Source organism: Euprymna scolopes, chromosome 24 (genome assembly GCF_053919585.1).
Source record: "Euprymna scolopes isolate OS-2025 chromosome 24, ASM5391958v1, whole genome shotgun sequence".
Classification (NCBI taxonomy): Eukaryota; Metazoa; Mollusca; class Cephalopoda; order Sepiida; family Sepiolidae; genus Euprymna; species Euprymna scolopes.
The window spans coordinates 33,575,298-33,602,975 of record NC_136505.1 but is presented as its reverse complement, the minus strand read 5'-3'; the positions used below and the strand labels follow the sequence as shown (position 1 = coordinate 33,602,975).

Below are 27,678 nucleotides of genomic sequence, written 5' to 3'. Positions count from 1 at the left end.
GCTTGTCGGGTTTGTACGGCATATTTACGTAGAGGGGGTACAAGGACTTGTAGTTCGTTGGAGCATCCACCATTAAAATACTTGTAAAACAGACAAAGGGATGCAACATTTTGTCGCTGGTAATAACAGACACAAATTAACATTTTTATTTTTGCAGGAATTCGATTTGGCTTGCGGGTATATTCTCAGAGTTATATAGTGATGTCTACAGAACATATGAATATGATTATAAAAAAATTTAAAGCAAAATCACAAAGAAATACAATGAAAATAAGAATATGAGGCATACATCATAACATTTAAAAAGATATTTATGCCAGTAAACAGTTTAGTTCAAGATTTATTTCTCTATCCTATGTAGCCTACTGCTTTTCATTCGATAGGACATCATATTTTACTTCTTCCTTTTCTTCAATGAATCGTTCGTCACAACATTGTGCATAAAAAACTGTCTCAACTCGTTTCTTTTACACCAATCTCTATTCATTTGAAAACGCAAACTGGACTGTTCAAAATGTTGCATGTAAAAATAATATTATGGTCTGCTCTCTTTGAACCTCCTACCTTATCACAATGAGAAAAAAAGGAAAAAAAAAAAATAGTCACCAGTCAGCCACATAACCTCCCCCTCCTGTCTCTTGCCTGCCTGCTGACATTAAGAAAAACAGGGAAAAAGAAATGGACAGCATTATACACTGCAATTTCCTTACCTCCTTCTTCCCCTTGTGAGCTTTTTTTTTTTTTACATGAAGGTCGCCACTTATCAAGGCCCAGAGGCCACTTGAGGATAAGGGCTAATAGGTATACATTAGTCATTGTGATTTTAGCGTAATAAACATTAGTGGGAATTTTGTAACTTGGATCACTTAGGGGAACGGTTCAATAAGAACTTGTTCACGTTGGACTTGAAGACAATCAGATTGTAGTCAGCTGGAAAGCAGGCAAACGGAATAGAGTTCCACAGGCGAGCAGTTCTAAAAAAGAAGCCGTGTTCATGGACTCTACGTTTAGGTGTAGGCACAGATAAAGATTGTGGGAAATTGTTGATAGTGGTTCTGGCTAGATGAGTGTTTTTCGTGAAAGTCTGGTGAGGGGGGACCATAGATTGAAGTTCAGATGAGCACCTGCCATGAAAATAACGATAAAGCAGGGACAGGCTCGCTACGTCTCTTCTGTGGGAAAGAGGTTGCAGGGAAGAGAAAAGGGCATCCCCCACTAAGCTACAAAGTCTATTTTGAACTCTGTCAAGACAGGATAAGCTGCTTCTAGCAGCACCTCAGATGTGGCAACAGTACTCCATCGTTGGCCGAACCTGGCTTTTATATAAGTAGAGAATGGCATCAGGAATGAGATATCTACCGAAGCGGTAAAAGGATCCTACCATTTTTCCAGCGACTTTGGCAATGGATTTGATATACTGGTTCCATTTCAGATCGAGAGTGAAGGTCAAGCCCAGAATTTTGTGAAAACATGAAGCTTCCCCAAGACGAGAGCCATTCATTTCGATTAATGGTAGCTGGGCAACAGAGCGTTGATGATGTAAAGATAAAAGCTTGGTTTTAGATGCATTAAAAGTAACCAGCCACTTTTTTCCCCATTGTACCACATGCTCAAGATCAGAGGAGAGAGAGTCAGAGAGAACTTGGTCGTTTACGGTCTTCGAAGTGCTACCATAGATGGTAGTGTCGTCAGCATAAATGTCTACGAATGATGTAAGGATGTGGTCTGGAAGATCATTGATGTAGATCAGGAAGAGAGTTGGATCCAAGATGGATCCCTGAGGGACTCCAGCATTAATACTGAAAGCCTCTGATTTCTGCCCATCAACCACTACTCTTAAGAACCTATCAGAGAGAAATAATTTAATAGTTGCTGGAAGTGTTTTTTTTTATATTCAAAGTTCTGTTAGTTTTGTTATTTTACTCTTTGTTTCACTTTTACCGTGTTTCAAACCCAATCACCCAACCTTCTTCCTTCAAAATCTTTATACATGCACCACATTTGTTCACATCATAATAGAATCTGCTCCTACACTCAGTAAAACAAGATGTTTTCCATGACAAATCAGACACCTTGCTATTAAACATCTTACTCTTACTGCTAAAACTGAATATCTTAAGACAGACTTGCCAGTGAAGTAAGACATAAAATTCAAATAAAACTAAGGAAGAGAAAAAACATCTGATTGAAAAAAAAAAAAAAAAACATTTGATAGCTATATCCTATGAAATGATCAAACAAATGATATCGCATTTGAAATAGTAAATATCTTTGTACTATATTGAACTTAATCGAAGTTATCTCATACGTTTTGTTATATTCAAGCGACGTCTGTAGCCGAGGAAAAAATTAAAATTATTCAAATTATATTTACTCGGAGGATGATTCTATGTTGTGACTGATCACACACAATGCACTTGCCAAGACCCCTAGTATCTGACTGACCTTGACCATGCTCACGATAGCCATTCTCAGAGAAAAATTTTCCGACATCTAATCAGCTGTAGATATAATACATAACTTTGCATCTAAGATTGGTATGAAGGTAAATGCTACAAAAACAAAAATCCTCTCCGCAAGATTCCAATAAAGCATGAGTCTTTTCAACAAGGAAACCCTAGAAGGGATTGACTGCTTCAAATACCTGGATTTAATGTTTATCGCCATGAGTCAAGGGTATAATGACATCAACATTCAAATCAACAATGCCTTGAATGCTTTCAGTCGCCCACAACACCAAATGTGGTCACGTCTCAGAATCACATTAGGCACAAAAGTTTGGATTTATCAGGCGCTTCTTCAGACAATCCTCGTCTACGGCTGCTAGACCTGGCCATTGAGAGCTGCAGATCTTAACAAGTTTGGCAGTGTTTGACCTATGCTGCCTTTGCCAAATTCTGCAGGTTTGCTGACACCATTTTGTCTCCAATATACAAATCTGGACGTGATGCAGGATGATCTCTCTTAACAACGAGCCAAGCATGCAAAGTTCCCGTGAGGGAAAAATTGACTTGTATCACAACTCATGTTTGTGAAAAAGATTTTTTTTAAATCCAAGGCGTGGTTATTAATAAAAGTGCAAACAAATGAATGGACGAATGATTTAGGGGCAATTTTACCCCTATAATACCCCTAGGAGGGCAACCAGAATTATCCTGGAAAATCCGTTCTGGAAAAATTTACTTTTACCATGACTAATGTTTGTGTAAAATTTCAAAATTCAAGGAGTGGTTATTGAGAAAAGTGTGACAAAATAAATGGATGAATGATTTGGGAGTAATTTTACCCTTTTAATGGCCTCTAGGGGGCAACCAGAGTTATCCCAGAAAATTAGTTCTGGCAAAAATTTAGTTTCACCATGACTAATGTTTGTGCAAAAACTTTTTTTAAATTCAAGGCATGGTTATTGAGAAAAGTGCAAACTAATGAATGGATGAATGATTTGGGGATAATTTAAACCTTATAATAGCCCCTAGGAGAGTGCAAATAAATGAGGTCCAATCCCTCCTTTGTCAGGGGACCCATAACCGAGTGTCTTTAAAGAAAACACTTTGTTCATTCAGTCACACAGCACAGAGGAAAATTCATCCACAAAGTAATAGCTCCAGAACTCCTCCAAGATTGGAGAAGACACTTGTGAAGCGAGCTGAAAGCATAGTTACACACTATCAAAGCTGACATCTAATCTACCTCCGGTCGACAGGTTTACCTTTTCCACTGTTCCTGAGACTGGCTGCCCATAACTCTCTTGGCCATTGCAGACCATCGTGCATGGTCTGTGTTCATCTAAGATGCTGTGTGTTTTATGGAAGGAGCCAGCTCAATCTATACAACCAAAGTCAAGAGCGAAAACATAGGATATTGTCGCTACATAATGTCAATCTGAACATTTGTATAAACTTGGGAAATGATCTGGATTTTACTGTTGACATTTACAAAAAGAACTAAATTTTTTTTCTCATGAACTGACAATTTGTATAAATGCATTCTCCAATTGTCATTGTTCATAAATATCCATTAAGATCTATTTCCATATTCATCACCTTCTTTCGGTTTAAATTGTCTCTGTATTTCATGCAAATAAATTCTATTGTTTTAAAAATCTTGTGTTGATTTCTGCATTTCCATAAACATAATTGTTTGCCTGTCCTCATTTGACCAGTATCTTGAGCCAGAGTCCTATTCCACTCATGTCTTGTCATTTTCTTTACATGAACTGGTGGAACTTAAAACCATTTTCTTTTTATTGTTATTATTACTTAGTTCAGTGGATATCTTGTCATTCTTAATGAGGTGCAAAAATACATATAGACATATAATTATGTTATTAAGATAAGAAAAGCTCAACACTATTAAGAGGAGCAAACAAATAATTTTCCCCCTTTACTTTTCCTTATTGTTCTGATGATATAATAAACTTTTATTCCTCATCTTTCATTTAATATATATATATATATATATGTGTGTGTGTGTGCGTGTGTGTGGTTAAATTATGAAAATATATATGGTAATTAAGCTACACGGAATGTTCCATGTTTCATCCTCATCAGGATTTGTCAAGCTTTGAATTCTTATGAGGATGAAACATTGAAAATTCTGTGTAGCTTAATTGCCATATATATTTCCATAACTTACTACCTAGCTCTACTCACATTTCTAAGAATTTTTCAGTTAATAAAAAGTGTAGTAATTAAAGGTATAAGAAGGGTGAGATAATCTCAAAGGAGTAAAATAGATAATTAAAAATAAAGAATTAAGGTAATCTGCTTGAAAAGTAATAAAGTAAAATAGTGTTTAATGTAATATTTGTGAGTTTCGATGGGTAGTGTAATAGTGTTAAGAGAGTGCAATTATTTAAGTGGGGGGAGGGGGGTTGTATCATATGAACTTCAGTAGGGGTGTGAAGTTGCTAAGTAGGTGGGATTTGTAATGTCTACAAACAACTGACATTTCATTTCTTATGTTTAATAATTTATCTCTATCTTTAAAGTTCGTAATAAAAACTTCTCCCAGTGAATAAGGAAGCAGGGGGAATATAAAGATTTACATATATTAGATTTTTTGAGAATTTCCCCATTTAATGGTGGGTGTAAGATTATTTTGAATCAGGTTTAAGTAGTTGCTAGTTAATGAGGTTCTGTTGGGGTGGTTTGGGTTATTGAATTTGCATTTGTGGACTCTAAAACGGTCTTTAAAAGAGGTTCCAGCAAGTCCGATGTAGATTTATTTTATCATTTAGGTTTTCTATTGGGACGATAGTGGCTTTGTATACAACTTCAGTCTGTAGGCATTGTTGTTCAAGTGGACAATCTGACTTATTTGTGCAGTTGCAATTTTTTGTGTTTGCAATTATTGTTGTTGTTATTAAGTATTCTATTATTATGTTTTTTAATTATCCTTTCTAGGTTATCACTGCCATTGTAGCTGAGTTTTATAGTGTTTTATTAAAGATTTTATGTAATATGTTATTTTGGGGGAAGTGGGTGTTAACTAACTTGAAGAATTTTTTTCCCAGTTTATCTTTAATCATTATATTCAAAGGAGGGTTGAACCAAATAATTTTCCTAGATCTGTGTTTTTTATTGTTGGGGAGGGAGAGGGGTCAATATAGTTGATGGTGGTATTAGTATATTCACTATCTTTTAGAGCTGCTTCAAAAAAGGGTTTGTGTTTATTGAAAATTTCCCGTTTTGATGAGTTCATACTAATTCTATTTTCGATGGATTTGTGGATGTGTTTAATATGTTTTGGGTGGTTGGATAAAGGGTGTATATTTATATAAAAAGGGTGTATATAGATTAGTATTGTTTTTAGCATAAGGTTCATATGTATTGCTTGCTAGGTTGAAAGGAACATATTTGGCTCTAATAATGTATTGAGCACTCTTCATCCTTGTTTTTTACCACATATACCTCTTAATATATGTGTGTGTGTGTGTGTGTGTGAGTGAGTATGTCCGTAAATACATCATTTATACATTGAAAAGAACTGTAGAATAAACCAGAAGTCATTTTTTAAACAAATTTCTATGCTAAAAATAAACAAAAACAATATAGATCAAATATTTCAGCTAATTCAATCCTTCATCAGTATGTTATAGACATTTTCTCTTTTTTAGTTTTTCTTTACAACTGAATTATAGCAACTTCCGCCAATAGCCAACCTCTCCTGACGTCAAATAGAGATGTTAACAATGTCTAGATTTTAGTGTAGAGAGCTGACTGGTGACGTGTGTATAGATAACAGATCCAATATTTCTACATTGAAAATCACCATAGAATTGAAAATATAAGAAAAAAATTTTTTAAACCAAATTCAGTGCTAAGAAATTAATATTCTTAGTAATTATAAGGAGAGAAAAATAGAAATGATGATCAAGTGAGAATATTAAAACTTAATAAAATTATTTAAATAAGCGTGAAATACTGAATGACCTTGTGTCAGACTAGATGGATTCAAATGTCAGATGTTCTGAAAGTCAAAATCTGACCCATGATAGGTTTTATCTCTAAAAATAAGAAATGAAAGCTTGATAGATGCATACACCAAGCCTAAGTCACTCGTGATGTTAACTTTTTAGTTTCTACTTTTTTTTTTTCATTTTACTTCAGTCAAAGTTCTCAGAAATAAAGGGACCCCTTTCTAGGTGCTGAGACTTGATTTTTATCTGAGATAGATATTCAAATATTCCATTAAAGTTCTCCTTTACATCTTAAATAAAGAAGTTGAGAATATAATTTTCCTCTCCCTAATTGACCATTCAAGCAAGTTATAGTAGGTCTTTCTTGTGGACTCTTAATCTTACTAGAGTCCAGGACAATAATTCATCTAGTCTGGTGGAGTATCCAACCATGCTGTTACTGGAGGCAGTATCATTTGGAGAAGGTCCATCATCTATAATATGAATCTTGCCTGTCTGTTTAAATGCATGTATGTATGTTTGCCTAAAACTTTCGACAGAGGCAAAAGATTTTCACGGCATTGGTATCATTTTGAAACTCGATGTCTCGAACAACAAATATCGAAAAATTGGGCAAAAACATTAATTCCTTCATCCTCAATTGGGCAGTTTTCTACGAGGAGGAGCTGATTTTTTGCGAACCATTTTTGCAAGTCATCGTATCAGTTGGATTGACATTGCTTAATTTTAACGTTCCGAACTTTCAGTCGCGTATGGAGTAGAAGTAAAATGTCAGGTTTTCTTTCACTTTCTTTTCCACCTTTGCATCGTGGGTTCGAGCCTGCCTGTCTGCTACATTTTTTTTTTGCGCTCAAGACACCTCCAACAACGCGGGCAACGCTGGGCACCCAGACTAGTTCCTCATAAAAGCCAGTCTGTGCGAGTCATACAGAAATCTTATTTGGGCCACAGATACTATGTGATTTTGAATACTCAGTCAGGGTTTACTTTCAGGGAAAGTATCCTCATGTTGAGTTATCCTGACAAACCCCTGGACAGAGCGAGTTTAGACACTCAAGGATAGTGTCTAGTAGACATTCAAGTTCTAATTCTAAACTATTTTTGTTTGTGTTTGGTAAAGTGTTACTTTAAAAACGATGTTAGATATGGTGTAATGCAAAAACCTGCTCCTTCCAATTTCTAGTATTTTCTTTTCTTTTTTTTTTATTTATTTTCCAAAGGGAAAATTGAGAAGACAGTTAAAAAGGAGATACACAAAAAGGCATAACAAATAACTGGAGAATCAAAAATAATGTTAGAGATTGTGTGAGTAAACCTGTTAGTATATTAAAACAATCAGTTGAGAAAACAGGAGATGGAAGGTCAGGATTACTTGACTGTGGAAATTAATAGAAACTAGCAAGGGGTACCCGGCGTTGCCTTGGTGTTTGGAGGTGTGTGTGGGGGGGGGGGGGTTAAAAAAAAAAAAAAAAAAAAAAGTAAGTATGAGGATCGAACCCGAACCGTTGAGGCAAAGTTGTAAATTAAAGTGTGAAAAAAAAAAAAAGTATGATGTTAACCATTGCCCCACCGCGAGATGCTAACGGAAACACGTTTTAATTTATTTAATTAGTTGGATTTAGCAGGTGCTCATTTTAATGAGTTAATGAGGTCAAGGTTGACTGCGGGATAGTACTCATTTACTGCTGAACGCTTTTTTTCCCCCACCCCTAAGATGTTATAGGAAAAAGACTAACCCACATGCGACGAGCGACAAATATTGAATATTTATCTTCCCGAAATCGAGCAAATTAAATAGACAGGCGAGCTTTGTTGTTAACTGTGAGATATTAGGATTTATATGTGATATAAAAAGTTTTAAAAAGTTGTGAACCGACTGACCGCTTCTCTGAAAGAAGCCTTTTGTAGACACAGAAAAAGCGAACACACATACATACATTTTCGCTTTTATATTTATAGATGGATATGATGTCATATGGCTCAAATACAGAGAGAGAAAAGTAACTTGGAAGCACACAACGTGTAAGTGATTTGAAATGAAGATCAAATTGAATTAAACTTTTCTATCTTCCATCAATCTTGGGTCAACTTAATCCTTTTTAAAAATGTAAATAATGAGTTTTGATCTCAGGCGGAAAGCCCTCAATTTGAAAGGATCAGGTATGGGTGCATACAAAAACAAGCCGCTAACAAGGTATGGATAATAATAATAATAATAGCGAGCTTCATGTGTTTTAGTAATAACTAGCCTGGGTGCCCAGTGTTGCTTGGGTGTTTGGAGGTGCGTGTTGAGCAAAAAAAAAAAAAAGAAAAAGAAAGTGGTATAAGGCAGGCAGGCAGGCAGACTCGAACCCGTATCGCAAAGGAGGAAAAGAATGTGAAAAAAAAAAACTTGACATCTTTGCTGTTACGTCCATCGCCAAACCAGAAGTGACGAATGTTTAAATTAAGGCTAGTTAACCGAAAGAGATGACTTTCGAAAATATTAGCAAAAAAAAAAAAAAAAAAAAAAGGCGACCCGTCCCTGTAGAAAAGTGCCCAGTTGAGGGTGAAGGAATAGATGTTTTTAGCTAATTTTTCAATATTTTTTATCCGAAAGGTTGAGCTTCAAAACAATATCGATCTCGTGAAAATCCGTCGCCTCTGTCAAAAGTTTTAGGCAAACAGACAAACATTTAAACAGACAAGTGAAATTTATATAATAGATGATTCAAGGTTGAATACAACACTATAACAGAGGAATGGTTTTGAGAATGCCTGGATGCATGCAATTTGAATTTCCAGATATTGTTAGGAATGTGCTGAATAGTACACTACACCTAATCAGTTTCACAACAGTGAAAATTGTAAAACTTTTATGAGAGGGAGATTTTTCTCTGATTGTAATCTTTAAAGTGAGTCTGTCATGTTTTTGACATGCTGTTCTCATATTTCTCATTTACCTTTCTTTCTTGTTCACTTTTCTTTCTCTTTGCTTTGGAATAGTGTGCCTGATTTTTTTTTTTATTAATAAATGGACGCCTCATTTTAACAAATCGAAACAAATTCCTATTTATTTATATCTTAAAACTGACAATACGAATAATTATTTAAGTATGTAAACCATTTTTAAATACATTCTTCACTGCGATATTTTTGTTTAATTTTAGTTTTGTTTTATAAAATGAAGAAAATATATTTAAAAATGGATTCCATTTCCTTACATTTTAATATATTTCAATTTTCAATGGACCTAACCAATAATTGCCCCTAATGATCCCAGATAGAATTAAAAGAAATTTTCAATGGTGTCTACAGATTTTGTGAAAAGTTTATCCTTATCGAAACTTATCTGAATGATTATACTTACTCCCTTCAGGGTTCATATAGATTTTCAATATCCCTTTCCAAGGTTTTTCAAAGTTTTTCAAGACCTTCTCCAGACAAAATACAAGTTTTCAAAACAAAATTTGGGGTTTGTTTTACAATCCACAGCAATTCGAAAAAGTGGTAAAAAATAAAATATACAACAAATAAATGTTATTATAGCCAATAACAGTTACTTTTCAACCTACTGCATAATCTTTTGATGTTTTTTTAAGTACTTTTAAATGCTTATTTCATCTCAAATATTAACTCTCTTTACGGCCTTTAATTTCCAATGATGATGGCCGCCACCTTGTCCATTTGGGGTAAGGGTATTTGCCATTGGATAGTCTCGTCCGCGCAAGGAAAGTATTTTTTCTAGAGGAGTGGGGGGGGGGGAATAATTTTATTTATAGCAGTCGACACTATTCCCCCCCCTTGTGACCTCATCCCCAAAATTAAATTATAAATGAGGACAAAAATAGATGGAGATCTAAATCTTTATCACTACCCAAGGTAGTTTTGTGATAAAGGGACGTAATTCTTGTATCCACAATACTATGAAATTTCAGAATAATGTATTTCGATTTTATTTTCAATATTTAAAAAATATTTTAATGGCATTTTTATTAATACTTAAGAAATAATGTAATAGTATTTTTTTCGATTTTATTTTTAATATTTCAACACAAATATTTACTGGACATAATACAATTTTCAAGGCTTTTTAAAGAAATTTTCTTGCCATTTTCCATATTTTCAAAAAAATTTTCATGGTAATAATAGAAATAAGGCCTTTTCAAAGCAAAAGTCAACGTTTAAGGACTTTTCAAGTTTGCATGAACCCTGTCCTTTAGAAAGTAAAGGTTTTTTAATTTTATTCCTCGATCTGGAAGGATCTTAAAAGGAGTATGTACAAAAACAAGCAGCTAACAAGATTGGGATTAATAATTGTGAACTTTAATATTTTTGTAATGACAGCAACTTGGTTTTCTTTATGTATGATACAAGGTCAAAATGCAACACTAGGACAGAGGAACTGGTTTGTGAATGCCTAATTGCATGTAATTTGAAATTACAGATATTGCTAGTAACAGGAAATCAAAGTTCAGTAGGGGGTTAACTTGTTGAACTGGAGGTTAGGATTACTAGACCGTAGGAATTAATACATATATGACCTCACATGGTTCAAAGAGAGAGTGACCGACAAAATAAAAATAAGCTCTTTGGAAACACGCCACATGTGAACATGTTAAACTGAAATGCACTGATGACATGATTAAACAGTGAGTAGTATGTGTTTTTTTAGTGATTTGAAATGAAGATCAAGTCAAATACATCTCCTCCGTTTTCCAACAGTTTTATCTTTACTTACTTCTTTTGAAAAGTATAGATAAAGAGATTTAATTTTTAGTCCTCAGTCTGAAAGGATCACAAACAACAAGTGTTAACAAGATAGGAATTAATAATAATTGTGAACTTTCACATGTTTTAGTAATAATTACAGCAACTTTATGTATAGCACAAGATTGAACACAACACGCGATACACTCCACATCATTTTTTACTCCATGATAAATGCTTTGCTATATTCAATTAGAGAGGATAATAGTTAATTATCATTGATATAAAAATTTAAAAATTGCTCAAATTTGAAATAATTTTAGAATTTCCCAGAAATGATGGGAAAACAATGATATAAAAATAAAAAAAAATTGCTTATTAGCAATATTTCTTACCATGGGTCTGTATCACCAAGGAATAAGGTTCCTATTTTAGCAGAGCGATGGACTTCAAAGCATACACCTAAGGTAACTTCATCTATTAAGTCACCCATGATATCACTAACACATTCCTGAAAACAAAGAAGCAAAATATATAAATCAACAGATCAATGAAAAAAATATTTACGCAAATTTTAAAATCTAAATGAAATGGTACATAATGTTCTGTTATGCCCCAAATTACAAAACAAAGCACCACAAAGTTAATATATTTTTTATCAGCATTGCCTCAGATGAATATCTAAAATTTAGAAAAAAATTATTCATTCTCTAGGGGTCAACTGGGTTAGGTTTTGTTGAAGGGGTCAGATCAGTGTTATTATGTACTAATTTGAAATGAAAATGCTAAATTGTTCCTCAAGGAATTTATTTTTTTTTTTTACAAAGGAGTCAGCACTTATCAAGGCCTGGAGGCCACTCGAGGATAAGGGTTAATGAATGTATAGTGGTCAAAGGGAACATGCCGTAGTAATTGTTAGTGGTGGAAATTTGGTAAATTGGATTACTTAAGGGGACAGCTCATCAAGAGTTTGTTCACGTTCGACTTGAAGACGACCATATCGTAGTCAGCAGGAAAGAAGGAAAACAGAACAGAGTTTCACAGGCCTGCAGTTCTAAGAAAGAAGCTTTGTTCATGGAATCTACGTTTAGGTTTAGGCATGAATAAAGAGTAGGGGAAATTATTGCTGGTGGTTTCACCTAGAGTGTTTTTCATGAAAGTCAGGACAGGGGGGACCATAGATTGGAGCTAAGATGAGCACTTGTCATGAAAATGACAAAGCAGAGACAGGCTCGCAACGTCTCTTCTATGGGAAAGAGGCTGCAAGGCAGAGAAAAGGGCATTCCCACCAGGCTATTTTTGTGGCAACAGTACTTCATCCTTGGACGTACTTGGCTCTTATAAAGGTACGGAATTGCATCAGCAGTGAAACATCTACTGGAGTGATAGAACGATCCCCACCATTTTTTCAGTAGCCTTGGAAACGGATTCGATGTACATGTTCCATCTCAGATCAGGAGTAAAGATCAGACCTAGAAGCTTGTCCAAATATGAATATTATATAAAGGAGAGTTGTGTGTATGTGTGTGTATGCCCAGCTAGAGAGGAATGGACTGGGCGAAGAGAAGAAATGTTGAGGAAAGTGAGAGGCAAAACAGGAGAAGGGAAAGAAAGAAAAACAGATAGAAGGGAGGGGTAGCCAAATTATTTACTAATTTGGAAATAAAATGCCTGAGAAATCTATTACATAAAAAAGATTTGTTTGTGTGTATGCATGACCAGCAAGAGAGGAATCAAAAATACCCATTAGAATTCAAAATATGTAATGCGATTATGACGCGGAATGAGTGATTTAGAATTTTTTAAAAATATGTTGGGATTTTGACGCAAGAAGAATGTTTTTGTTTTTTTTTTCTAACCATAGTTGTTCCATATATATATATATATGTATATATATATATATAATAAAAATCTTAAATACCTACAAAGATATAAACATATTTCAACTTTTAAACTAATTAAAAATTAGTTACTCATTCTTTTTTTTCTTTCACTTTATATTTTAATCCCACCTTCATACTTGTCAACACCTAATAAAAAAATTCCTTGTATTTATATTCTCCATCCTTATTACCTTATTTGGACTTAAATTTACTGTCCAAATTAACGCTATAACAATAAGTTACAGCTACAACTGTCAAGACTTTTTAGACAGAGTTATCGTTGTTATTTGAAATATTTTCAGTCTGTTCATGTAACATCTGGTTACATGGGCTAATTATAAAGCTCTTTTTTACATTAAGCACTTTTGAAATAAATACTGGAAAATATACCCATCATGTTTTAATATATGAAGAGAGTTCATATATTAGTAACCAATCCCTATCAAAATTCCATGGTGCTTTCTACATATGTAGAATTAGTATTAATAATAATATTCATTTTGAATTAATGTCTGTCAGCGTGTAACATAGCGCATATGACGTGTGACGAATCGGGCCCAAGCAACATCGGAGAAAGGAAGAAGCAATAAAGTGGTACCCTGACTCAATGGGGCAGCCGTAGGTGTCGCCATTAAATATGACTGAAAGATCACGTAGGTGACAGGAAATCTATGAGATAGCAACACATTCTATTTTTAGATATGACGCATGATTGAAGCCAAGGGATGAATGACGTAATGCACATGCCGATCAGTGGCAAGAAAAAGAAAAAAAAGATGTCCCTTTCACTCAGTTGATGTCAGTATGAAAGGACACATCGTCTTTGTGCTTGAAAAAAAAAAAAAAAACGGGGAGGGAGGGCTGAATCATAACTGCACATGGAGCAATGATGGAGCACAATTTCCTGCCTCAAGGGGTACAAGGTCCCTCACTGGATATTACGACGAGGATACATCAGAGTTGTCTGACCATCTCTATAAATTAGAACTTTTATGCAACGAATCTGATACATCCTCCTGGAATAGTGAAGCGATTACAGATTATGCCAAACGAAAACAGGTCAGTGATATTTTTGATATTTTCTCTTGCTAGCCTTGGTTCATAGATTCATGGCAAGTTAGTCAGCTAAGTGCCTCGATAACAGAGAGTTGAATATCTAAAGGGAATCAATCAGGTGATGCATCTTCAGTGGTAAAGTCCCTTACCCTTCAACAAAAGCTGGTATTTGCACTAAGCCTAAGTTTGAGTGCTAGGGTCAAAGTTAATTCTATGGCCCGAAACCAGATCGAGGATGAAATAGATGGCTATATGAAAATACCATGCCATGAGCAAAATGATATCACAATAGCGAAAAAGACGATTATAAAAAAGAGAGTACGTTTGAGAAGACGATTATAAAAAAGAGAGTACGTTTGAGAAGACGATTATAAAAAAGAGAGTATGTTTAAGAAGACGATCACATGAGAGATATCACAGCCGTAACAAAACGTCACGCATTGAGGGAGAATGAGGAAATAAATGTTGTTGCTACGAAAAAGTTCTAGTTCTTTTTCTCCTTTGCGACATAGACTGCTACGTGTTGGTTCCCTATGTAACGTTACAAGAGTTGATGTTATTAAGAAAAGATTCTTCTTCCATAAAAATAATCGTCAGCTTAATATTCTTCAGGTAAATGAATGTCACTTTTTAAAAAGTAACTATTTAAAATTGTAGTGTTTTTAGTCGACAATTTTATTTTGGAGCAATTCATTTTAAAAAAAGGTAATGTCAGAATTTTTTTACCTCAGCACATCAGATTAATAACTAGGGCCATGACAACAGAATATTCTTTTCATTATTTTGACTCTCGGGTGTTTATCAGTTAATATCTTACATGCTTTTAGATAGAGTGATATGGTTCTCGATTGATTAACTGTGTCTAACTTTGTCGGATATATACTCGAAAGTCAAAACAATAATAAGAATATTCTCTCATCATAGCCCTATTAATAACCAATCACCAATATTCTAAAAGAATGATCTCATTTTTTTTTTTTTTTTTTAAATCTGTTTGAAAAGTTATAACATAGATATAAACACAAAATGCCTTAGCATATTTTTATCTAGATATTGAGATATTACTAATATTGGGCAGTCCGAAAAGTTTTGGGCATTTGTGAAGATTGGCAAGAAACAAATCTATCTGCACTACAATAATTTTCACCAAGTTTTCATAAATACATTATTTTTGGTGGGAAGTTCCGACATATCTGCCAGCTCCCTAGTTGTCATTTTTTAGCAGTTGGCTTCAATTGTTACCTTCAAAAGTTCGGTGTCCAACTCTGAAGGCCGTCTCTTCCACAGTGAACTGCATCCTTTCAGCTGAAAAACTCGTGTCTGAATTTTGTAAACCATTTCCAGACAGTCGATTCAGTTACAGCATCTTCATTACAATTCAGTTCACAAATGATTGTGCCCGGTTTGTTTGGCAGTGTTTTCACTAAATAAAGAAAATGCAATGTTTCAATTATCCAGTTTTTACCTTAATAAAAAGGGCTGATAAAAATATGAATGGACAGTTTTTCTTTTTTTTTCTTGGGTAGGAGACATAACCAGCAGATCACTACCCTGTATGTGAGGCCAACATATCAGTCGCATCAACAACTGTTATGTGAAGCATTTAAAAGAAAAGTGTCGGAATTGCACAAAACTTTCCGGAAAACCCAATATATTTTCACCATTCTCCAAAGTTTGGCCGAGATAGTCTACTTGCATTAGGTTGCAGGTTCAAATCCTGAAAGGAAAAAAAAAGAGGGGAAAGTAGCATTTATTAATAAATCATTTTTATTAAAATTAACTATCGAACTTATTGGCATGTCAAATATGTTGGACATTGATTTATTTTTATATTTTAGATTCCCATTAAAAAAACAAAAAAAAAACAACTGGGCTAAGAAAAATATTTATATCTAAAACTGTGGTTTTTACTTGTTTGCTCCCGTGCATGCTTGATGACGTTATCCATAAAAACAGACGAAGGAGACAATGTCATCTATCAAATCAGAATCTGAGAGATGGAAGTGGGAGGTACATCTAGATCAGTAGTCACAACCGGTGATCTGTTTCAACAGTTTTTAGAGTATGTAGAAACATAAAAAATGATCAAAACTAGTATTAGGATGATTAATCGGAATTGGAAAAAAATAGGAACTTTTTGAGATATTGGAATTAGAAAAATTTGAACCTAATTTCCAATTTTAAAAACGATTCTTTGTCTTGTTTGTTTGTTCGTTTGTTTAAAAGTTAATTTTCTAGTTAGTGCTGAAACTACTGATAAATATTTTAGTTTAAACTACAAGTAAAATTAAATTTAGACATAATGAACTTCTGCAAAAATGAACTGAGTGGATAAACAAAAAAACACCAGCGAGAAATATCACTGAAAATCCTACAATAAGTTTATCAAAATCTTGAATACAATACACCTTGAGAAAACATTTGTCAAATTAAAAAGAAAATTTCATTTAAATGAAATCTTTTTTTTTATTTTTTTTTTTTTTAGATGACTAAGCAATTTTAGAATTGGAATTAGGAATTTAGAATCTGTAATTGCATCGGAATTTGGAAAAAAATTTTGTGCCCTCACTAAACAAAACACTAAAAATATAAAATAAATTATATGAAGGGCAGTTATATGTGTGTTTGTATGTCCAACCAAAAATAAAACCAAAGCTGGTATATTCCGGATGAATAATATCTAAAATGTAGAAAAAAATTTATTTTCTGGGGGTCAACTGGATCAAGTTTCGTTAGGGCATGAGGCGGGAGGGGGAGATAGATCAATGTTATGTACTAATTTGGAAAGAAAACGCTGATCTCAAGGAATCCATTATATAAAAGAGAGTTGTCTGTGTATATGCATGTCTGACTAAAGAGAAACAGACTAGACATGGAAGAGCTAAGGAAATGAGAGGGAAAACACAGAAAGGGAAAGTAAAAAAAGATACAGACAGATAGAAATTTTAATAGAAATATGCTATACTTTTGCCCTGGACAACACCGGGTAGTCCTGCTAGTACATGAATAGATTTCAGATTTTCAATTTGTTTTCTTTAAATAATTATGCTATAATTTTGTGAACTTGAATGCGTGCATTTCATATTGATAAAATAAGCTTTCCAATTATTATTAAACAAATCAATAAACAAAGACCGTAGTGTGGACTAGGAGTTTCAGTGCATGATATGCAAGACCTCAGCAGCATTTAATCAGCTCTGCAAGATCTGGAAAAACAAAAAGTTTGCCCTCAGATCTAAATTAAGGTTTTGTAAGAGCAACATCTTGTCCAACTGCATTAAAATCTTCCAATATTAAGTAAATTTAGAATATAAAGAAAAAATTCAGTTTTCTATTTTGGCAGTACTTTCAACTCTAAATGTATTTCAACATTTTTTTTTTTTTACAGTTATCACCACTTATCAAGGCCCAGAAGCCACTCAGGGATAAGGGTTATTGCAAGTACATTACGTTAGTGTGGAGATTTGATGAAGTGTTTACTTAAGGGGGCGGTTCATTAGGAATTTGTTAACATTGGACTTGAAGACATCCAAGTTGTAGTCCGGTGGGAAGCAGGCAGACGGAACAGAGTTCCACAGGCGTGCAGTTCTAAGAAAGAAGCTTTGTTCATGGAATCCGCATTTTGATTTAGGCACAGATACAGAGTGGGGGAAATTTTATGATCTAGTATTAACTACTATCTAGTGTTGTCATTTTCAAATATATTTAAATATTGCTCCGGACATGACATGAAGCCACTTGATGCAAGGAGCTAAAAAAAAAGCAGCAGATGATTAACATAAAGACAAGAGATAAATAAAATAAAATAAACAAGGCTTTAAATAGAAAAAACACTCAGCATGAAGAGAGTTCCATAAGTCTGCTGTTATTGGAAAGTTTGATTTTGTTTTCTTTTACGGCATATCAACCCTTTTCGGGTTATTTAATGCCTAATCCAGTAATTTTGGTAAAAAATTTTATACTTCAAGTTCTTTATATATTCATATATTTATTCATGGTGTTTGGTTTGGTTGGGTGTTATTGTAAAGAATCTATATTATAACAAGATACCTAGAGAAAAATGAATTTATGGCAACCACTTGACCTGGCACAAAGGAAGCTGGGGATAAATCAGACAATAGTATGCATAATAATTTTAGTTACTACCATTTTTACTTACTCTCCTTCATCCCACACCCTGCCAAATCAAGGAGTTCATCCCTTGACCCCACTCAAAAAGTGTAATATATATAAAATGTAAAAGTTAAGAAAAGGATAATATGGTGTTATGAGCAGCAGGTTCTCATTCCGTCCCAATCAATGACAGGTCTTCCTGCAAGTATATATATATATATATATATATATATATATATATATATATATATATATAGATAGATAGATAGATAGATAGATAGATAAGCCTAAAATCGTTTTCAAATCACATTCCAAATCAGGAGTGCATACAATGATGTTGGTGTTCACTGTAGTTTTCATTATAATGTTTACTTTTAATTGTACAAAAGAACACAAAATTTATTTACAACAGTGTCTTTCTTCAAGACAGGAATTTTGAAGTTGCATTTATATTCAAAGTAAAAACAATAATAATGCCCAAGAAAAGGCAAAATCGAAAGTTTTAAGTGTGAATTTCAGAGCCTTAAAAATGGCAGTTCGAATGGTCAAGCTAAAATTCGATTATATAGGCTAAAGTTGATTATTATAGTTCAACTAAGCAGCCCAGAAAAAAAAAAAAAAAAAAAAAAAAAAAAAAAAAAAGCGAGTCGTAAGTAAATTCATAATCCTTTCCTGGTTCAAACTAAATCCTAGTTTGGACTTGCTGGATAACACACACACACACACACACACACACACACACACACACACACACAAATGCTTCAACTATGACAAAGAGGAAGAAGGTCTCTTTGTGTTTTGTTTGTCATAGATCATTGATTCAACAGTGATTTAATTTTTCTCAACGCACCTACATTTTTTTTTTTTTTTTCAGCCGAATATAAAAAAAAATGTGTTTGGTGGCACTTAAAAGATATAATATCAATTCTTAGATGAATTCGTATATCAATAACAACTAAGTTAAATTAACTAAAACTTTGAGTTAAAAAAATTTTCAACCGCCCACCCAACCAACCGGTTCAATAAGACCTTATTTACTTGCCTCCCCATGAGAGCAAAGTTGGGTTTTCATTTGAGGAACAGGAGTCCTCCTCCTCCATCCACGACTACCATCAGATTTTTTTCTACTCTGAGGACAGAACGGATGTTATAGTTTGATCCTAACCAAAAGGCCGGGAACGAAAGTTGTTAAAAATTATATATTTCGAAATTAAAGACTGATTAATTCGTATTTTTGGAACTACGATTCTTATCTTGGTTGTTATATTGACAACGTTTCGTCCGATGCGACATCCGGTCGTTTTCCAAGTTTCAAAAGATGAGGTTACATCGGCCGAAACGTTGTCATTATAACAATCTCGTTGAAAACAGTAATTCAAGTAATATATATTTGAAAAAAAAATAAATAAATAAAACGAAATCGCTGAGCAATAACCGATAACATTCATACTCCGACAAAATATATTAGAAACAACGGACATGTGGGGGCCGCAACCGCATGGACAAAGGGCAGGAAGAATCAGACCAATCCCGTGAAAAGGGTGGAAGGTGAATGGTGGGTAACTGCACCTTTCGCTACAGAATAAATAATTTAAATAAGAATGCATAAAATAAAAATTTAAAGACGCCTCTTTTTTTACTTCACGCTACTGTGATCATGCGACTCGATTTATATCAGGTTTCCGTTCCTTTCCCGATCGAAAATGCGATTTTTCTTTTTTTCTTTTTTTTTAATTTTTCTTTTTATTCCGGTTCAAAAATTCGTCCGTAACTTTCGCTGGACAACAATGACTTCGATATTTAAAAATAAAAATAAATTAATAACGAAACTAAATTGTGTTTTCGTAGATTGTAAAGTAAAACTGTAAATCGATCATCCGACAAAAATAGATACTAAAAATTTATATATTTTTTTAAGTTATGGATGTCCATAATTGTCATAATGTACAATAAAGATTGAATTTTCACCATAAAAAAATAAACCAACGCAAAAATAAACTCATAATATTTTTATTAAAATTAAATTTATTTCCAATAAAAAAAAAATAATTCAATGATTAAAATTTAATTGTTTATTGCTTATTATACTGCAAAGTTACTTAACTTATTTAGGAAATCCTAGTTTTAAGTTTTTAGGATAAAAAAAAAAAAAGGAATTATAGGAATCAATGATTTCCTTCGTTCTTTATTTTATTTTTATTATACAAAGAAAAATATAAACATGAAATATTTTTTAAATCTTAACGACGTGAACGAACGGGAAACGTCAAATAAATAATAAAATCGTCGAGGCAATTACTATTGGTTTTTAATTAATTTTTTTTTTTTTTAATTATATTAAAATGCTAGAAATATATATATTTGTTTTTACCAAAGTGTTAGCAAGATTTTTTTTAAAGGGGGGGGGGAGCAGTTGAACATTAAGACGTAGTATTAGCGCACCCCTAAAACATAAAATTTGGAAAAATATAGATGAGTTTTAATTAAATATATTTTTAATAATAATAAAAAAAAAGACAAGTTTTAATTTTAAAGCTAAATAATATATATGCAAAATATAATTAGTTATAGTTTTAATGGAATTAAAAAAGGAGTACAAATATAAAAAGAAACATGCCCGGAATTTTTTTTCTTCCCTTTCATTCTGGGACGAAAAGGGTTAAATAAAAGCTAAAAAAAAAAAAAAAAATAGTTTCAATTATTTTTTTTATTATTATTAATGAAGAAAAACGTAATTTGCTGCCAGAGGTTGGGTTAGATAAATAAAATTATAGCATATGTAGGTAAGTGAGGTTTTATTTTAAAAAATAAATATAATGGTTGTTTTTGTTTTTCGCGGATTTAAAAATTACATTTTTCTTTAATTTTCGGCTTTTAACAGAACACATTACGGGAAGGTGGTCACGTGATCTACATTGATCGAATTTGAAGCCAAAATCCCAGAAAGAAAGAAAAAAAAAACATTAAATGAATGACAATTTTATTTATTGGTCGGAATATTAGTCACTTTTGCCATATATATATATATATATATATATATATATATATATATATATATATATATATCAATAAAATATGCCAATAAATTATTGTAAATTAATCGCAATTTTAAAAAATAGATATCTAAAATATTAGAACTAGAAATCCTATATATATATATATATATATATATATATATATATAAAGGCAATAAATTCAATTGCTTGTATATATCAGCCCCCATGGCAGTGGCGGCGGACAATGTTGACTCGGTAAAATCCGGTACAGCCGAAAGGCGACCACACAAAATTAGAGCCGGGTTCCTTAAACGGAAAGAACTGATCAGTGATATCGATGCAGTTATAATTTTTTCTTTTTTAAATATATTTACATTAATGCACATTCTTTTATTTATTTTTTGTAATTATTTTCCAACATTATTATTTATTTCATTCAGTCACGCGAACTTTTGTTTTCCTAAATCGTTGTGCGAACAGTTTTTTTTTTTTTTTTTTTTTTTTAGTGCTACTTTTTGCTTATTTTATTTTCGGTTTTACGGACCGAATCCGGGTTATATGTTTTCGTTTCTTGTAATTCGTTACCAGATTGTAGAGTCATTATTGGCAGTCGTGAGAGCTGATCTATACAAATACCTGAATTAAGATTATAAATTTTTAAATTATAACATTTGAAAACTAAAGTAAATCGCAATATGAGTCAAGGTAAACAAAAAATCCTTTACTTCCGCCTAGTTTCGTGAAGTTGATGCAAAACGTGAAATATAAACAAACGGTCAGAACAAAAGATGAAAAAAGCGGAGAAAGCAAAACACGGAATGTCGCTGAACCAAGACATGTTTTTTTTTTGTTTTTTTTTTTTTTTTATTTACATATATCCCGAAACATACACACGCTAAAAATAAGAATCGGGCGTTGAAATGATTCATTTATTTTGATGGAAAAAATAACCAGAAAATTGTTTCCAGCCGGTGTATGAACGATTCAATTCACCGATTATTCGATAGAAAATAAATAAGTGACAGACTTTTTTTTCCTTAAAAATATAAAATAAAATAAATAGTTACTTTTAGACTTTCGTCATTTTCGCAATTTAATACTATTACTACTATGAATAAAAAGTCCGCATCAAAACTTATAACAGTTTATTTGTGAAGTGATAGGTACTTTACAATAAACAAGATACAACTAATATATATATATAATTATACACACACACACAATACATACATACATATTAGTCGTTGGTCAAAAATATCTGACGGTATATATTTTTTTTTCGTACGGTGTTCCAAAATTGCAGTAACTTAGAACACTACTGAACAATAATACCTAATGAAATTATGAGACCACTTCTGGCGTGTCCTCTATGTATTTCTCGTATCTACGTGACTTTGATTGCTTTATTTACTATTAATCGATTATTTATTCAAATAAGAAACGGCAATACAATAGCAGTTTATAAAATTAATTTTTAAGAATAATACATTAAGTAAAAAAATAAAATCCACCAGAATGCATTTGGATTTCTTCTTAAACAAGTCAGCCATTTTAATCTTTTTTTTTTTTTTTTTTTTTAAATAATTTTTGGAAAAATGAATTACTTGATGACCTTTAGATATTTTAAATGAATTTGGAAGCATTTAAATAGTCGAATAATAGCAACTAATTTGGAGTTATTTAAAAATTAAAAATTCTAATGTACTAGAGACTGGATATTTTGAAGTATTGTAAAAAAAATATTAATAAAATTATAAAAACAATATTAATTTTAAATTAGTTATAATTTTATAACAGTGTGGTTTAACTAAAAATGTAATAAATAATAAAAATAGAATACGGGTCGGGGATAAAATATTAACGCGTGCGGAAATTAATGATTAATCAACCTTCAACGATTCTTTGAACGGTGCTTGTGCACCTATATAACCGCGCTATTTTTTAATCGTATTTTCAAGTTAAATTCAATGTTTACGATGTTTTTGTTTATTAAATTGTTAGGTGAAAGTACAGAATAACATACCCTCCTCCTCTCTCCATGCTAGGAATGGGTTTCTAAATAATAACGTTATTGTTTCAGTGCGGTAGCACACAAGAAGCATCCTTTAAACTTTAATCTAACCAAGAAATGCTTCAATTCGAAATTACTTTCAAATTTCGAGTGGTCACGAAGTTAAGCACACGTCGGCCATACTTTTTATTTGACACTTTGAAATTAGAACCCGTTTTGTTTTATTATTTATTTATTTATAACTAATTAACTGGTAGAAGTAAAGTATCATGATTTATTTGTGCTTCCAAAGGAAAACATTAATGCCTGTGCTCGCCCCTGTCGTATAAAAGAACAGATTAACTGAAGATGATCGGTATTTTTTCGGAGTCAAAGATCAAATAAATAAGACGTTTTTTTTCGTACCAGAATTTATATCAAGTTAGGTCTTCCATAGCAAATAAAATAGGTCAATTCGAATTTTTTTTTTTTTTTTTTTTTTTTTTTTAATTGTAATTATTATTAAAAAACATTTTCAAAAACAGTTGGGAATTATCCAAGGAAAACAAAATACTTTTCGGAAATAGTTAGAGATAGATAAGTGTTTTAAAGGAAATTAAATAAAATTTATGGTAAATAAAGAAATCATAAGTTTAATCACGGTGTATATTGTTATTGATTAGTTTGTTTATTATGGTTTTAAATTTCAAAAACAAGATATTATTAAAAATACTAATAAAATTCTAAGACCTCTGCTCATGTTTTCCCCATAAACTTTACACGTTTGAATTGTTATTTACTATTAATAGAATATTAAAAAAGAGAAAAGAAACAATGCAATAGCGTAAAATAAAACGTTTTTTTTAATACTCTATTCTTTTAATAGTTTAATTACAAAATTAAATTCATCATGCATTTTAAGTTTCTTCGTAAACAAGTCAGCCATTTTAATATTTTGTCAATAGTAGGGAGGAAAAAATGAAATTACATCGTGACTTTTCGAAATTTGAAAGTACTATTCAGAATACGGATAGGTACTGAAATATTTAGAAATCCATTCTTAACATGGGGAGGAGGTGGCGTTTTGTAACTGTCCTGTCTCCTGTACTTTCACCTAACAATTTAATAAACAAAAAAAATATTGTAAAAATTGAATTTAACTTGAAAATCTTATAGTACCGTTTGTATTCTGCATAAGTGTCGGAATTTGGAAGCATTTAAACTGTCGAATAGAAAGTCATTTTTTTTTTTTTCTTAGTAAATCATGCAAAAAGATTTAAAGTTTTGGGAGCTACTTTCAGCAAGGAATTTTATAAATAGAGATTAAAATATTACCTTAAGAACAATTGGTTATAGTTTTATAGCAATTTAGTTTAACGATATAAGCCTAAATCTCCAAAATATTTAAGAAAATAACTTATTTATAGGTGTTTGCATAATATATATATATATATATATATATATTATTGGGTGCTTGTGCACTTTTGTTACCGCGTTATTGTTTTTTTAATAGTATTTTCAAGTTAAATTCAAGTTTTACGATATCTTTTATATTAAATTGTTAGGTGAAAGTAGAGAATAGTTAGAAAACACCCTCACCTCCTCATGTTAAGAATGGCTTTCTAAATTACATTATTTAAGCACGGTAATAAAAGTGGATAAGTACCTATTATTGCTTAAAGAAAATAAAGGAAGTAGACACCTAGATGAATAGACTTCCTTGACCTTTCGGTTAGGATCGAAGTGTAGTATCTGTTCTGATCTTTTGGTCTAGGAAGAAGAAATTCTTCTAGACCAAGGCAAACTTCTTTTGTCCCAATTCAAAATCTCAGTTTCGGAGTAGTGATATTTTCCCCTTACACTAAAACTGACTTTTGAGATTTTGTTTGTTAGCTTTATTTTTAAATTACAATTTGAAAAAACATGCACACCGATTGCTCCGCATAAAAGCCGTTGTAAACACAGGGATACTGAACTTGAAGATAACCGGTGAAAGTACAAAATGATTAAAAACAAAAAAAGCCCTCCTCTTCATGTTAGGAATTGATTTCTAAATAACATTTTTTATTTCAGCGCGGTCCGTATTCTGCATAGTACTTTAAGTTTCAAATTTCGAAGGGTCACGATGTAATTCATTTTTACCTACTGACAAAATATTAAAATGGGTGACTTGTTTACGAAAAAACTGAAATGCAAATGAATTTACTAGGTGAAAGTACCCATGTTTTTTTTTCATCCATCCTCCCCATATTAAGATTGGATTTCTAAATAACGTAATTTCAACACGGCCCGTATTCTACATAAGTATTAAAAGTTCTGTTTAAAAATGAAACAGATAGTAAAAAGGTTTGTCATATATATATATATATATATATATATATATATATATAAATTGAAATCGGTTATTACAATTTTAAATTAATTAATTAATCTAGTTAAACTTTTCGGTGTTAGTGCATTTAAAATGCACTAACACCGAAAAAATTTTGCATTCATTTATTGATCCGCGCTATTTTTTAAGCAGTATTTTCAAGTTTAATTAGTTTTATGATATGTTTTTATTAAATTGTAAGGTTAAAATACAGAATAAGTAAAAAACACCCTCCCCATGTTAAGAATGGCTTTCTAAATAACGTTATTATTTCAGCACGGATCAATAAGTGCACTCACTGCACTAGTACCAACTTTTCTCTTAACTTGCCACATGTTTTGTTTATAGTTAGTGTTTTATTGTATACTATTATGCAAATATAGACTTTAGTTATTTATCTGTGAATTTAAGATAAATATAAATAAGCCGTTCTTTCATTTTGTTCAACTTAATTTTTATTTTTATTTTTGGTACTTATGCATGCATGCACTCCTGTCACCGTGCTAAAATATTTTGAAAGCCATTCTTGACACGGTGAAGGGAGGGTTTTTGTAATTATTTTGTATTACCGCCTAATTTAATAAAGATATCATGAAACTTGAATATAATTTGAAAATACTATTTGAAAAATAGCACGGTAGCATAAGTGTAGAAGAACCTTTTTTTTTTTTTTTTCAAATACCGTAGAATTTTTTAAGTTAAATTTAATTATTAATTTATTTGGTCATTTAATTATCGCTTTAATCGAACTTTTAAAACTGTTTCTAATTGTAATCTCTACAAAAATCATTGGGTGTGTAAATATATTCCGAAGCTTTCAATCTTAAAATTAATACATGAGGATTTGCTAAGTATAATTAAAGCTAGAAATTAATATTCGGCATTTTAAAGGCTTCAAAATTATTTTCCAATTTTGAAAGGGTAACGAAATATGTTATTCCTTCATTTTTATCAAATTATTTAACAAAAGATTACTTGTTTACGAAAAAAAAAATGTGTTCCTGTGGATTTAATCTTGTAATTAAATTCATTTCGTTTAAGTTTGTTTTCGTACTTTGTTTTTTTTTTTTTTTTGTGGTTGTTGTTGCTTGTTTTATTTCAATAAATAATCGATTTATAGTAAAATAAAATGTGTGAGTCACGTAGCGGCGAGAAAAACAGACACTCGAGAAATGGTTACAAAATTTTATTAATATAAGACATTATATAAAAGAATTGTCGGTTGCAAAAAGTATAACAAAAATAATAAAATCATGTGAATAAAGGGTCTTTTTTTCCGAAAGAAAATGTTTAAGTGCGAAAAGGAGATTGAGTGACAGAAGAAAGAAAAGATAAAAGAAAGAAAAAAAGAGAAACACAATAACACAAGTCAAATAAATAAACAAGTATTTAAATGCAATTGAACATATCCAGATATCGGTTGATTAAAAACACAGGTCCATCTATGTATTATTTAGTTAAATCGTGACCAAGATGATTTTTATAACGAAGAGATAAAGATAAAACCCGGCTGCGATGTTTTGGTATGGAGTAGCCCTGCGTCTTTGCTTCCATATATCTAAGAAAGTCTTGCTTTGAAAAAGACAATACGGGATTGAATTTTTGTGTTATGAGGTGGATAAATGAAAATAAAGGTTGATGTAGGTGCTATGCGTGTATATGTGGACGAACAGATGAAATAAGTGTGATGCTTACGCTAAGGGCATCGTCACCATTCTGGACAGATTTGACAGTGGCAACACTCATGCTCTTCTTGAAGCCAGCATCCATTTCCGACTGGCTTGCCAGGAAAGCGTGTATCGAAACCGGAAGTTGTCAAACTATTGTCCTGCGCACAACAGATGCGCACTGAACGACTTCCGGGATTTAAAAGTATCTCTCTCCCTTTTTTTTTTTTGGTTTTTGTTTTTTAACGCACTGTCCCTCGTCTATTCTCATTGAAATTGACACCCTTTTTGTGTAATTTTAGAAATTCAGAGTAAACTTTTTTGCTGTTTTTTATTTTATTATTATTCTTTGTCACCCCAAACAAGGCATATTACTATTTGAAACGCAAGGGGCTGCCATTTGAAATCATGTATAACACAGGACTGTGGGGAGTTGAGCAGCGAGATGTTTGTTTGCATTATATTTAAACTTCTGCATGTTAGTAAAGTCAG

At 32.1% G+C, this 27,678-nt stretch overlaps 1 protein-coding gene across 5 annotated transcripts in view; it reads right to left on the bottom strand.

Annotated features, from left to right (window-relative positions):
- Positions 1–27,369, bottom strand: part of LOC145246652 (ataxin-7-like protein 3) — a 103,988-nt gene extending 76,619 nt beyond the window's left edge. For 3 of the 5 annotated variants that reach the window (XR_013863148.1, XM_080108356.1, XM_080108358.1), the window contains exons 1-3: positions 27,215–27,337; positions 15,292–15,766; positions 11,506–11,621 (exon numbers count right to left, since the gene is read on the bottom strand). Coding sequence is in view for 4 of the 5 variants with exons in the window: in XM_080108356.1 (XP_079964482.1) it covers positions 11,506–11,621; positions 15,292–15,387 (212 nt within the window). In the remaining variant the exon portion in view is untranslated. Of the gene's footprint in view, positions 1–11,505; positions 11,622–15,291; positions 15,767–27,214 lie in introns of all 5 variants that reach the window. The other 2 variants (XM_080108357.1, XM_080108359.1) reach the window with 1 other exon arrangement.
- Between the last annotated feature and the right edge of the window lie 309 nt (positions 27,370–27,678).